Raw genomic sequence first — 15,175 nt, forward strand, 5'->3', positions numbered from 1 at the left:
TGTGCATTATTTTTTATATTAAGTTTTTTGAAAAAAAGTCATTTTTTGATATAAATAAAACCAATTTATGTATAATGATACAATGATATATGTAATGCATTTTTCTATATGTGTATTGTTTTATTTGTAACTTAATTATTTAGTGTAAAACACGACCTCTAAAGCTAATCAATAAAATATTTAAAATTGAATTTTATCTAGATATCCATCCAATCTATGGGTTCCATATTAAAAAAAAAGATTCATCCTAAAGTTTGGCATATTCTTTATTTATGTTGTCATGCTCACGTGATGGTCACATATCATAGGCCTATTTTATTTTAGTTTCTTAGAAGAGAAAACACGTGCAGGACTATTGCTAAACTAAAGAAAGAGAAAGAACCATTTAATTTAACAGAAAACGAAGGGAGAGTTGTATTTCTAAAAAGACAACCCACTACTACTAGTTTAACCTCTTTATCACCCGTCACAAGTTATTTTCGTTGACTAGATTTTGGTCTTCAATTTCTCTTTCAAGCTTCAAATAATTGACCATATCAACATTAACATTAGTGGACTATTCTTATCCATCTCTATACAAGTATACATTTAATTAACACTAATAAAAATAGTTAACATTTTTTGTTTAAGGCGACAAGTAGATCGATGGGCCAAGTTTAACTAGATTTTGTGACTGGGAGGTGCTATCTCGGGTTTGCAAGTTGGACTAGGTTTAACCTGGTTCAAGAAATCTTTCGACTTTTCAATTTACACAAAAATGAATAGAACTTTTTATCTTGAGCAACAAGAATACGAGATTGTTTAAAGTTAGAATCAACCTTCAATTTTCTTTAACTATGAATCACATGTCTCATGTTTCAATAACTTAAACTTTGGTACGAATTAAAACTGAAACTGACAATTTATCTATCATCATACTTATACATTTTTTTTTGCTATGACATATATTTTTATTAACATATTATCATGTCATCCGACTTTTGACATTTGGTCCAGGCAATTCAACAAGCAAATCAGTTGTGCGGCTAGTGTGATTTGCAAAACATCTATTTATGTGTAAATGTGTAATGATAATAAAAAGGAAATAGAAGTGGTTTATTGTTTTATCTGAATTTATTTAAGAGTTAAGTGTCATTTTAGTACATGTGGTTTGTTCAACTACGCAACTTTGGTACTTTTTTTTGAATTTTTTACAAATGGCTACTTCACGTTTCTAAAACTTGCCATTTCTGTACCTTTTTCTATCCCCGTCATTTTTTGTCGTTAACTCAAGGGTAAACTTGTAATTTCATTTATCTTATTGTAAACAAAAAAAATGTGAAGTCAAAGACTCGAACCCGCACCTATGCCCGATCCAAAGCCTTTTAGAGGGATGCACCAACCACTAGAGTAAGTGACTGGCTTACTCATAAACTGGTTCGGAATTCTTTTATAGTCAAGTTTGAACGACCCCAGGTCCTCAAAAACCCTAGAAATGTCAGAATCCGTTATAAGATTCGATGAGTTACACTAACACATCATGGCACAATTCCATCTTCTGATTCCGTCAATCAGATCTGTTAATTCACTGTTTAACCAGTCAATGTACTACACATATTGTAGTGCGGATTACGGTTGATTTTATGGAAGAGGTTAGGACATTTTATGCAATTGAGAAGGAAATGAGGCTAATCGGGGTGGTGGATGTTGGTATGTGATTCATAATTGCGTGAATTCTTAAGATTGTTGTTGAAGATGGACGATGAGTTTGGATGGCAAGTTGAACGAAACATTTAGCAGGTGAATCGGCTGTTATTTTTTGAATTATTGTATTTGTGAAATGTCGTTACACGTTTTGGGTTGAGATTTTAAACGAAAATCAAGCGTTTGGCCAGATTTGAGATGGCCGGAGCCTCGCCGGCGATGAAAGTGGGTGGGAACCGGAAAACGAAAGGGGGAGGGGTGGGGCTATTTGGTTTTGGAAGTTGACACTATCAGTCCCTATGTTTTTGAAACGTTTAAAAACTAATGGGGATTTAATTAAATGAACTGATAAAATAAATGAAATAGATGAAATTACCAGTTTACCCATGACTTAACGGGAAAAATTGACGGAGTTAGAAAAAGGTAAGGAAATGGCAAGTTTTAGAAATGTGAAGTAGCCATTTGCAAAAAATTCAAAAAAAGTACCAAAGTTGCGTAGTTGAACAAACCATAGGTACTAAAATGACACTTAACTCTTTATTTAAATAAATTTCTTCTATGTAGGGAGCTGAGGATGCCTTTGAAAGCAGCCTTATATCCCTAGGGTTAAGGGTAAAGTTTGCCTACATCCCATACTCTCTAGGCCTACCAGTAATTTTGTTATAGATGAGATTTTACTAGGCACATTTGTTGTTGAAATACCTTCTATAATACAATTTTACTTTTTGTATTGTCATTTATTACATTATATTCATAAACCAAGTAAGAATTAATCGAGCATTCCCATAAATGTAAAACGAGTTGAGTATTTAGGTCAAACTAGAGTCAAACTCGAACTCAACTTGCTTACAAACCGAGCCAAGCTGACCGGTTTACAGTCAAGTTGATTTCAAGTGATCGTTTCCGAACTTCTTTTGAGCAAGCTTCAATCCGTTTAACAAGCGTAACTCAACATGATCATCATTAGAGTTTTAGTTTCACCAAGTGATACTTTGGGAGAAAACATCTTGCAATACCATAAAATGTAGAACATTTAATAACATATAAACTTCTATAAAACAAGTGTGATCAACATTTTAAGATTAAAACACATAAAACTATAAAATCAAGATTAAAACAAAGCTGTACAAAATATATACATTGTCAACGTTTAGAAAATTACTCGAGACAATCAAATCGTAAAATCTAGGGTGAGAAAGACAAACTAAAAATAAAACTTTAAAACCTATGTTAAGTTAAACAAGCTCAAGCCATAGTCAAGCTTGAACCCAAATTGTTTACAAACCAATCCAAGCCAACTCGTTACAATTCCGAGTTTCAAGTTAAATAAAAAACCACGCACACGAAATTAACTTTAATAATAATAATAATAATAATAATAATAATAAATAAATAAATAAATAATAAAAGAAGGAAGACAGAAGTTAGAAACCAGGTGCCCTTGCTGAAGAACCCGAACCCGAACCCGAACCCGAACCCGAACCCAAACCCAGAAAGCAACCATCCATCCATCTATCTATCTTCGTTCGGGAAAGAAAAGAGAAGAAAAGAAACACAGCGACGACAAACAAACGCTAGCAGGTATTATAAAAATATTAATATTAATACACCTTTTCTTTCACTAGAGAGAGAGAGAGAAAACACCGATTATATTATACCCCTGCAACCACCAATTTCAACCTTCACTCTTTCAATTTCAGTCACTCATACAATTTCATTTCTCTACAGATTCCTTGCCAATTAGTAATTTTCTCTCTCTTTTTTTATTATTATTTTGAAATTTTGCTACCTGTTTTGTGCTTTGATTGATTATGTAACATGAACGAAATCTGATAATATAATTAATGTGTTAATAGTTTTTCATTGATTGATAATTACACACGGCTGTGACTGAAATTGAATTTGAAATTTAGGGTTTCGTATGCCCCCTGGAGAATTCATGATTTTAGGGTTTTAATTTTTTATATATGTATATTTAGGGTTTTGTATGTGAAGTTTCTTATTTCTTATGCTTTATTGTGATTTAATTGCAGGATTAACTGAACATTAATTACAATCTGAGCTTCATCAACACGGAACATGATTCATATGGTAATATTTCTTTCGCTTCATGAGTTCCTCTCTTCTTTTAGATTTATGTCTAGTTGTTTTTCTACGTAATTTGGAATCATTTTGAAACCGCACATGTGTTCACAAACCCGTGTAAAAAGGCGCAAACTTTCAATTTAAAGGTTGCAGAGCCACATTTGGCAAAACTGGATCACTCGGTCAAAGTCCTCTTGTATGGTTTCTATATGTTAGTTCTTTTTATTGAAAGTAACATGATACATGCTTATTCTTGTATGGACCTGATTACAATGTGAAAGGTTTGCTTTTGGCAACTTTTTTACCACCTCATGATTTTTAGGTCGGATATAAATAAACGTAAATGGTACTATGTTACGTGTGACAGTTTCTGTGCCATGAAGCATGTATAAAGTCTGGTATAGTCTCTTAAGGAGTTAGTCTGTTAGATAACTAAATTTATTTGCACTGTTGTGTTGTGGTGATAGGGTTCCTTTAGCACTTACTCGCACAAAAAAGACAATAAAAGGAAAAAAACAGATGATGTGGTTGTTGAAATTCGGATGGATATTTAAAAATGATTTTTGATATTATAGCTGGATTAATCATGTTAATTATCTGCTCATAGTTGCTGCTATTGATATTTGTGATTTTTGATACTTTAGCTAGATTCTTCATTGGCGTGATAAATGAGTAATTATATATATTTATATATTTGGGGATATATAGTGTGTAAAGAGGTTTAATTGATGGCACTTTTTTTACATCATCTATCGCAGTCTGAGCTCCTTGTTTTTGTTACATCACGTGGAGTTCTGCCATGCACAATTAATTATTTTTTGAAGATATTTGCTTGATCGAAAAGTTTCTAATTTGGTGTAAAGGTAATTGCTTTACTTGAATACTCGAGTTTGATTACTCTAAATCTGTACTTGGATGTAGAAAGTACAGTTAGGAGTCAAAAGGAAAGAAAAGCATATTGATTAAATTAAATTGCATATTTATTAAGGCTGCTTAAAGCTGAGGGTCTCTCTGGAAGCCACCTCTTTATCCATGTGGATAGAGGTATGGTGTGCCTACATCCCACCCCTCCCCAGACATTACTTATAGCTATGCTATTGGTGGGACTTTACTGGGTATGATTGATTGATTGATTTATTTATTAAGGCTGCATGTTTCCAGTTCTTCTTTCGATTGGTTTTCACTTGTAAATTTGGAATGTTTATGCGCGTCGTTGCCAACATATCTGCATTTTTATCTACTAAAAACAACTTAACTTGGATTGCCTATAGGTTTGTGCTTACTGTTGATAATATATTCGAGAATAGAATCTAACATTTAGTTTTCTTTTATTAACATATTATGCTTTTCACTTTACTTCAGTTTTCTACCGAATGGGACGTTGTACACCAGGAAGGAGAATAAGAGAGAAGAGAAAAGGGGGGGGGGGTAGTCTATTTATATATCACATATATTATTAATTTATTGCTACATATATATATGCCATTTTCTGTTTAATCTATATCAGCATTAACTGTGACGTGCATACCTCAAAAGAACACATATATTTTCTTTTTTAACAAGCGGAAACTTGTTATTATGTTTTTGCATTACGCCTGTTTTTTATTTGTCTGATGATTTGCTAAATATAGAATGTCGAAAACTGTACAAAGATTACCTTTTAAGTATAGTTTTAAGATATTTCTTTCATCTACTTAATTCACGAATTATGTTTAGACACGTAATGTGAATATATATATACTCATATGAAAGATATGCGGTAGTTTATACTCATATATGTGAAAGTAAAGGGTTAAGTTGATCAGGTTGACATTGCTAGTGAAATTAAGACATGAATAATGTTTGGAAGTGGGTTTTATAAACTCTGTATTTTATAATATTTTTTTTTTTGAGATATCTCTGAAAGATATGGTGTCAACTGTCAAGTATAGCTGGAGTTTAAGAGAATTGTTTCATTATCGAGTTTTAAGATATTGACAAGCTTTCTCTGTGTGCATTGTGGTAGGTACCGTCGGGTCAAGTCTCGGTCATTGGCTGGGAAAGACCTTTTTAATCCATTTTTCATAAATGAATAATGTGGTGTTACCTTTTTGGTAAAGCCATTTTAGAAGCTCAACATGTTTGACACTTTGACCCGTTTTTTTGTTAATCCTATAGACCCATGAAAGATAAAATATAACCCAAATCAATCCCTATACAAGTAAAACAGACTGAAATTGCAACCTTAAGCATTATATTGACAAAAGGCTAGTTACACTTGAACTTTGTATATAAATAAAGCCAGTTATATTGACTTGGGTATAGTTAAGCAGCAACAAGATCTCATGGTTTTTTTTGATGATTCATGTCTATTTGCACGGGTCCCAGAAGCATCTTGGGCATCAATATGTTACTCCACAACAAGCTTAATTTTTTTTATTATAAAGACAATTACTTCCTTACTTGGGTGCCACGTCATTAACACTGTCCATGAGTTGCTGATTTGGAAAGCATGGGTGGGTCAGGAGCAGTTACTTTTGGTACTGGTCGGATTTGATTATACCCAAAACATGCTTGGTCTAATTTTATATTTATTTACTTTTAAAAAGTTTGTGTGTAAATTACAGTTAATCAGAGGGAATATAATTGTTATTGTGAATAATAATAAGGAGATTACAAGATATATATAGACTTGAATAATACAAACTAGACCCTATACAATTAGACATTATTTAAATATGGAATAATATCTTGTCTAACATCCCCCTGCAAGCTAAGGCCGGGAAGCGACTCTTAGCCTGGATCGAAGAAAGAGAAAACGCTGAGTAGACAGAGGCTTTGTAAAGATGTCGGCAATCTGATCATCTGTAGTGATGAATTGTACTGAGAGTTGACCTCTAGCGACTCTTTCACGAACTGAATGGAAATCAACTTCAATATGCTTTATGCGGGCATGAAATACCGGATTGGCTGATAAGTATGTGGTTCCGAGATTATCACACCACAATTTAGAAGTTGAGCGAACTGGGACGCGTAATTCTTGTAAAACGGATTGTATCCAAGTGAGTTCAGAAACTGCATCAGCTAGAGCTTTATACTCCGATTCTGTAGATGACCGAGAGACGGTTTTCTGTTTACGTGCACACCACGAGACAAGATTACACCCTAAATAGATAGCAAATCCCCCCGTGGAACGACGGTCATCTGGACACCCAGCCCAGTCAGCATCTGAGAAAGCGGACAGATTATTGAAGGTTGAATCTGCATAGGCATGGAGAACTTGAGTAGACTGTTGCTGAACAAGCAAGCCGTGGGAGAGAGTACCCTTTAAGTACCGCAAAATACGCTTTACCGCGGACCAATGATTCTCCGTCGTAGACTGCATAAACTCGCAGACCTTGTTGACTGCAAAGGCGATGTCCGGACGGGAAAGGGTGGCATATTGTAAAGCCCCGACAACTTGTCGATAGCGTGCCGGATTGGCAAATGGTGGTCTGTCCTCTAAAGCAAGATTTGCTGATGTAGAAATTGGAGAGGAGAAGGGTTTGGAGTCCAATAGGCCTGCTTTTTGTAGAAGCTCCAAAATATACTTTTGTTGAGATAAAATGATGTCAGCCCCTTTGGAAACAATCTCAATACCCAAAAAATAAGAAAGTTTGTCCATATCCTGAATAGGGTAAGTGCGACTGAGGTGGCTAATAATCGCATCAATAGCCTTTGGATCATTACCTGTAATTATGATGTCGTCAACATATACCAACATATAAAGTACTGTGGCCCCGGAGGTGTAAATAAACAAAGACTGATCGGTTTTGGAGCCTCGAAACCCAAGCTGATGTAAAGTGGAAGACAACTGATGAAACCAAGCACGTGGGGCTTGTTTTAGCCGATACAAAGGCTTGTGCAGTAAGCAGACATGATCCAGTTTGTGAGGATCCACAAAGCCTTGCGGCTGCTGGAGATAACAGTCTCTTTTAAGGCTCCATGCAGGAAAGCATTTTGAACGTCTAACTGACGAAGGGCTCACTTTTGCGTGATCGCCAAAGAAAGCACAATACGAATAGTGGTTGCCTTGACCACAGGACTGAATTCCTTGTAGTCAATACCCGGTTGTTGCCGAAACCCTTTGGCCACTAACCGAGCCTTATAACGTTGAATCGTCCCCTTTGGGTCCCGCTTAATCTTGTAAACCCATTTGCAATCGACGATATTAGAACCCGGAACACGAGGAACTAGTGACCATGTGCCATTTTTCAAAAGTGCTAGAGTATTCATCTGCCATAGCTTTACGCCATTGAGGAAAAGTGTTGGCAATAGTAAAGGAGGCTGGTTCGGTGTTAGGGTCGATGGTAGAAGAGGTAAAGGATGATATGTTGTAGGGTGTGGTAGTTTTTGGGTTGGGCCGAAGATTAGAAGGTCGAGGACGAGTAGCTGTTTGGGAACTGGTTTAGGCCTGGTTTAGGGCTGTCTGGTTACTATTTTGGGGCTGTTCGGTGGCTGTATGAGTGTTGTTTTGGGGCTGGTTGGTGGCTGTTTGGGAGGGTCGTTTGTGGCGGCCATGGTAGGTATGGATCAGGGGAGGCCTAGGAGGTGGAGGAGGAGGTGGGACATGTATTCTCGCTGCTGGGGAGGCTGGGACAGCAGCTGGTGAAGGCTGGTCTGGTGGGTTACCAGCAGCCATAGAGGTGGTATTTTGTTGTACGGAAGGTGGGATAAAGTTATCGGTGTCAGGTGGATTGGGATATATAGAGACAGAGGTCGGGAGAAGATGAAGGGGGAGTGAAGATTGTTAAGTTGAGAAGATTTGAATGGAAAACAGAGTTCATTGAAGCGAACATGTCGGGCAATGTATGTCCGCTCGGTTTCGGGGTCAAAGCACCGATAACCATGATGATGGGAGCTATATCCGAGAAAGACACATGGAGTGGAACGGAAGTCAATTTTGTGTCTGTTGTAAGGACGTAGGTGGGGAAAACATTGTGAACCAAAGACTTTTAAAAAGGAGTAATCGGGTGGATGATGGAAAAGATGTTGAAAAGGAGAGAGAGAAGAATTGGAGCGTGAATGCATGCGGTTAATAAGGTAGACAGCGGTTTCAAAGGCAAAATGCCAGAAACGATGTGGCACATGAGATTGAGCAAGTAAAGTGAGACCTGTTTCAACCACGTGTCGGTGTCGACGTTCCACAACACCATTTTGTTCGCTGGTGTGTGGACAGGAAAGGCGATGAAGAACGCCTAATGATTGAAAGAAGGTGGATAGAGATCGAAATTCTCCACCCCCATTAGTTTGGACCTGTTTAAGTTTGGTGTGAAATTGTCGTTCAACCATAACCAGAAACTGTTTAAAAATATTATAGACATCTGATTTATGTTTGAATGGAAAAATCCACATGAATTTGGAAAAGTGATCTACACACAAAAGAAAATAATTGTGACCGTCACTAGATGGAATCGGGGCGGGTCCCTAGACGTCACAAATAAGCAAATCTAAAATATGTGTACTTTTAAAAGTAGAAGATAACAAATGTAATTTTGATGATTTTCCAATAGAACAAGGTTCACAAAAAGAAACAGAACAATTATTGTTATTCAAAGGTAAATGATAAAAAGACAACATTGACTTCAAAAGCTGAGGATGAGGATGCCCCAATCTTTGATGCCAAATGTTGGAGGAAGCACGATGAGCAGAAAAGGCAGTTTTAGAAATAGCTTGCTGTCTTGGAAGCCTAAGCGAGTAGAGCCCATCATTACTTAGACCCGTGAGGAGGGTAGTGTGTAGACTTGTCCTTCACAGAAAAGAAAGAATCGTGAAATTCAAAATAAACATAATTATCACGACAAAATTTTTGAACAGAAAGGAGGTTTTGTTTAATTTCAGGAACATGTAGGATATTGGTAAGGTTAAAGGTACGGTTTGGGGAATTAAATGTGGATGAGCCAATATGTAAAATTGGTAGACCCTTACCATTGCCAACTTGGAGGTTGTCACTGCCATGATATGCATCAGAGTGCTCGAAGCTAGAGAGATCTGGGGCAACATGATGACTAGAGCCCGTGTCCGGGAGCCAAGAAGAAGAAGCATATGACCTGGTATCTGCAAAATTAGCTGATGGCTGCTGTCTTGGGCGAATAGTGGCTGGGTCCCGATTAGGACAGTGAGTGGGGAGATGCCCTATGCCACACCTATGACAGGATCCATAAACTACGTTCTGATTTGATGCCCAACTGAATTGACTGCGATTTCCACCACTAGGGCCACCCGAGCGATTGTAACTACCGCGTCCACGACTGTTACCCTGCCGATTGTTGGAGGGATTGTTGCCGGATCGGTTAGTGTAGAAGGCTTGGGGCTGAGATGGCAACTGAAGTTGCACACCAAGTTGGGCTGCTAGTTGTTGGACCGCCTGAACAGCCGCATCTGATGGCGGTGTAGGGCTGCCTCCGGTGGGTTTAGCCGAAGTAGGAGCCATGGCTGAGAATGCTTGAGTAGGTGGAACAATTGGGGCAGAACGTTTAAGCATATAGTCGTGATCAGCAATCACGGCATGAAGTTCGTTGTAAGCAAATTGACGAGTAAGGGCCGTGGTCTTAACGCCATGGTATTCGTCACGTAGGCCAGAAATAACCATCATAACAAGGTCTTTTTCTTTCAAGGGTTCGCCAATATTAGCTAGGGCAGAGGCATATTCTTGTGCACGTTGGAGGTATGCTGTAGGGGTTTCATCAGCCTTCATCTCAATCCTTAAAAGTTGTGTTTTTAAGGTATATTCTCGGGAGGAAGTGTGAGGTGCAAAGGCCCGCTCTAGGGCAAGCCAAAGGTCACGAGCAGTAAGAGTGCCTCTGGCATGATGTAAAGCGCCCTCAGAGATAGTGGAGATAAGGAGCATCCGAACGTGTGCATCGTTGGAAAGCCAGATTGGGTACTGTGAATTGGGCTGGGATTCGGGTGGTGGTGCAGGTGCATTATCTTTGGGAGGGTCTGCAGGAACTGTTATGGTGGTTGGAGGGCAGGGTATGGTTCCGTCAATATAACCAAAGAGATTATTGGTGACTAAGAACGGGTGAATAACCAACAACCAGGAACTGTGGTTATCGGAGTTGAGGGTAAATCCAAACTTGTGGGAGTTGTGGACTGCTTTTTCTTTTTGATCAAAAGCAGTGAGGGTGGCCATAGGTAATTGGTTCTAGAAAAAGAAAGAAAGAGGAAGATTGGAGGGGTGGTACAGCAGAGGAAGACAGCAGCAAAGCTGCTGTTCTGTGATCATGAAAGAATAAAAAAATAATAATAAAGGTAGGGCCGACAAGTTTGTGCTGCAGAAATTAGGGTTAGGAATAACTGGCTGTGATACCAAGTTAATCAGAGGGAATATAATTGTTATTGTGAATAATAATAAGGAGATTACAAGATATATATAGACTTGAATAATACAAACTAGACCCTATACAATTAGACATTATTTAAATATGGAATAATATCTTGTCTAACAAATACAAGTACAAAAATTCTATTATTTCAGTATTTACCTAACTTATTGAGTAAAGTGATCTAGGAGTTCCTGTGCATTAAAAATACAATTTTCCGACTTTTGCCCCGTTTTATGTTAGCTAGTACTTTTGATTTTATTCAGTTGACCCGTTAGAGATGAAACAAAACCCGAATTGAGTATTGACCCATTCATATGCAAATGGATCGTTATTGCCATTGCAAACATATACTCACGCATAATAGTTAGCTAATTTTGTACTTGATAAAAGTATGATGGTGCTTTTTTTTAGTTATGAGGGAGACTAGGACTTTAGTAGGTAAGTAATAATATTAACATTCTTGTAAATATTTTAAAGAATTTATACATGGATCATATCAAGTTTACTTTATCTATTTGAGATGAACATCATTAGCTGGTGAACTAGTTTTTAAAATTTTGTGTACGCAAATCTTTCCTGTTCTGCATGTAAGGCTGTAAGCCAGTTGATTTGGTAAAATGTTAGCCGCCTTCTGACAGGACTTAACATTAAATGTGTATGTATATGCGTGTTCGTATTGTTGACATTGATTTTATTGTTTTACGTTCACAGGGCACTTTGGTAATTTGATCCATTGGATGGTTATATTTATGATACTACAATGATGAGTAGTATGCTAACATTTTAGTTGGATCAACATGACACTTGAAGACTTCTTTACCTCAACTGAGTTAAAAGAGGGGCTCACAACTCCAACCAGAGTTAATGACCTCATCACTGTTATCCAAAACCAGAAAGAATACATCGTGAAAAACGTTAGTGAAGCATCCCAGCAATGGTCTGCCGTTGCAAACACCATTGCAGCCACCGAGAGCAAAGAGTGCCTTGAACTTTTCATCCAATTAGACGGACTTGTGTTCATTAATAAATGGCTCAATGATTCTCAAAACCTTATAGACGATATTGGAACCAGTTTGTTAGAAGAGTTGGTTGTTGCATTGTTACGGGCACTTGAGAGGCTGCAAGTGGACCACCATCACTCTGTGGGTTCAGGAGTTGGGTTAACCGTGCAGGGTCTTGTTGGTCATAGTAGTTTAACGGTTCGTGAGAAGGCTAAAGATCTTTGTGATAAGTGGGCCCCGGTTCAGAACAATGACGGAGAACCAACCAATGTTGATTCTGTTAATATCAATGAAGAAAAAGTGACTGTTCAACAAGAAACTGACAAAGATGAGATAGTGACACAGGAAGTGGTTAAGGAATCTGCAACAGAAATAACTGAATCAGAAAGTTTGGAAGACGCGAATGAGAAGCAGAAGGTTGACTCTGTGACTACTTTATCTAGCACGTTGGAAGACACAACTTTGACTTCTAGTACGGACGTTGTCCATGGTTTGGAGTCGGTTACAAAGACCGAAACAATGGAAGAAAAGACCAACAAAGATGAGGATATGGTCAACGGTCGGGAATCTCAATCTCCCCTCCTCCCGACTACCACACCGGATGTCAGCACCGCTAGCGGAAGCGGTGATTCTGCTAGCGGTGGTGACGGTTCTGAGAACCCAAAGTCGTCATCGAATACAGAAAGTGATGAAGATGAAAAGAAAGATACTGGAATCGAGAGTGACGGTAATTCGGGAAGCCCTTTGCCTGTATCCAAACAATCAGCAAAAAGCCAAAATGAGGATTTGATTACCAAAAGACCATCTGACATGGAACTGGATTATGGAATGGTGGACCCACTAGAGCTTGCTAGGCAAGTTGCTAATGAAGTGGAACTAGAAGTTGATTCTCCTGAACAAAGTTGCAGCACTTCCACAAGTGAAAAGGAACATCGATCGAGTCCGGGTTTAGGTCATGAGGTTTCATCCGGACCCGCACCCGCACCCGTACTTGAACCCGAACCTAAATCCGAACCTATGATCAATTCAGAAACACTTGATAACTCAACACTAGATCCTGAAAAGGGTTTTTCTGGATTTGATCTGAATGAAGATGTTGCTTTTGAAGAAACCGAGTGTCAGGTGGGCCCGCCTTTAACCCCGGTTTCAGTTGTTGCTGCCGCCAAAGGACCACCCGTTGCTCCTTTGCAATTTGAAGGTACTCTCGGCTGGAAAGGTTCAGCCGCAACCAGTGCTTTTAGACGGATACCCGAAGGTGAAAAGACGTTTTCGTCCTCGTCAAGCCACAGCAACTCAACCCAACGTTTAACCCACTTTGACTTTGATCTGAATGTAGCTGAAGCCAGTGAGGACAAAATACAGTTGGATCTTAATAGTCTCGGTGACAGTGATGCTAGCATTGTTACGCTGGACTGGAAACGAGAAACCCGAGTTACGCCTCTGAAACAAAACGGCCCCCACAGCCCGTCCGTATCTTCGTCAATGCAGCCGTCTTACCGCAACATCGATTTGAATTTAAACGACCACCAAACCGTTCCAAATAATGCTTCATCCAATAACCCGTTTCTCGGTAAATTATTCAACAACACACAAGACGAATCGGTTATTTCCATTTTCGGTACCCAAGTTGAGGTGAACTGCAAGGATCATAATAATCATTACATTCCTCCTGTTCAGTCTAACGGAAGGCTTCTAGAACCTTCCGTAGATTTCAACTTGGGGAGATCCGGGTCGGGTCTAGGTTTAGGGCTCGGATCTTCAATCCCTTACTCCAATGTACCAGCTTACGGTTACACCCACAATGGTTTTACAATGGGACCTATGTACGCCCCGCCCGGTGCACCGATCCTGTACATGGTCGATTCAAGAGGTGCCCCTGTCATCCCACCAATCCAACCCATCCAACCTGCGTTTTCTCAACACACTCAACCTTTCTTCTTCAACATGGGTGCAGCACCGTCTGCTTCGAATGGTGCGGGCCCATCACGCCACGCTATTGATTTGGACTCAGGTTTCGTAACCGACAGGGGGAATAATATTAATCATAACGGAGGGTTGAGGCAGTTTTTGAATCATGATCAAGCGTCTTCGAGTACGAGGGGGGATAATATTATTAATCATAACGGGGGGTTGAGGCAGTTTTTGAATCATGATCAAGCGTCTTCGAGTACGAGGGGGAATAATATTAATCATAATGGGGGACTGAGGCAGTTTCTGAATCATGATCAAGCGTCATCGGGTGCAACTATTGGAGGGAAACGTGATCAACCGGATAGTGGGTGGGATTTGTTTCTGATGAACTATAAGCATCAACAACCACCATGGCAATAAGAGGTCTGTTTTTATTCATGTTGGTATCTGGCTCCCTCTGTCTTTTTATCAGTTTTTATAGCCATAGGTTTATAGAGTAGGCTAGCTGTTAACTTTAGTTGGAGGGATGCTGGTACGATCAGAATAAAACGGCCTTTAGCGGGTTGTTGTTGTTATGGTGGGGAGGGGAGGGGAGGGGAGGGGAGGTGTGATCTTATTTATGAAGATTAATTGGGAAAAGGAAGTAGGTTACAGTGATTTATTTGTTTTCAGAACTTTGTTTACATAGAGTTGTAATTTCTTCAACATAAATATCAAAGAAATTTAGAAAAGTGGTTTGGAGATATGGTTGTTATATATTTACTATGTTAACATGTTGTCTTTGAACCAGATATTATACCATGAGGGTAATATTTACACCAAAGAAATCACTACTGAGTAAAAGTTGTATGATCTGGTGTATGAAGTAATCTTTTTTGGTGTAAAAGGCACCAAACATTTGTATTGATTTGGTTTGGTTTTTAAAAGTATAATCCAGAATTTTTGTTTTGTAACTAGAGTTGAGGCAGCTAGAAGCAGTTTGCCTGCCTATCTTGGGCCTATTTGGTTATAGCTAAGTGGAGGGAGTTTTAAGTTAAAATCTTTAACAATGAGGGGAAAGCATAGGTTGAAACTTGAAAGTCATCCAATATATAATAAAATATCTGAGATCTTATAAATTGCTTATTAGAGAGTTATATTATAGTATTA

The 15,175-nt window shown here is 38.5% G+C and overlaps 1 protein-coding gene across 2 annotated transcripts; it reads left to right on the forward strand.

Moving 5' to 3' along the window:
- The first annotated feature begins 3,401 nt into the window (after positions 1-3,401).
- Positions 3,402-14,769, forward strand: LOC143618464 (uncharacterized). Of its 2 annotated transcripts, XM_077090675.1 has the most exons (3): positions 3,402-3,426; positions 3,717-3,774; positions 11,826-14,769. In XM_077090675.1, the coding sequence occupies exon 3, from the start codon at positions 11,912-11,914 to the stop codon at positions 14,444-14,446; it is 2,535 nt and encodes an 844-aa protein (XP_076946790.1). In that variant the 5' UTR covers positions 3,402-3,426; positions 3,717-3,774; positions 11,826-11,911; the 3' UTR covers positions 14,447-14,769. The 2 variants fall into 2 exon arrangements, with proteins under 2 accessions (XP_076946790.1, XP_076946789.1); XM_077090674.1 differs by lacking the exon at positions 3,402-3,426 and having other exon boundaries at positions 3,537-3,774.
- Positions 14,770-15,175: the final 406 nt, after the last annotated feature.

This window comes from Bidens hawaiensis, unplaced genomic scaffold, assembly GCF_021521415.1.
Source record: "Bidens hawaiensis isolate Kalapana, Puna unplaced genomic scaffold, B.hawaiensis_p1.1 tig00077461_1, whole genome shotgun sequence".
In the NCBI taxonomy this organism is placed as follows: Eukaryota; Viridiplantae; Streptophyta; class Magnoliopsida; order Asterales; family Asteraceae; genus Bidens; species Bidens hawaiensis.

Bases quoted from the DNA above. Each gene is read 5' to 3' on its own strand.
- LOC143618464 (XM_077090675.1), top strand. From the start codon at position 11,912: ATGACACTTGAAGACTTCTTTACCTCAACTGAGTTAAAAGAGGGGCTC.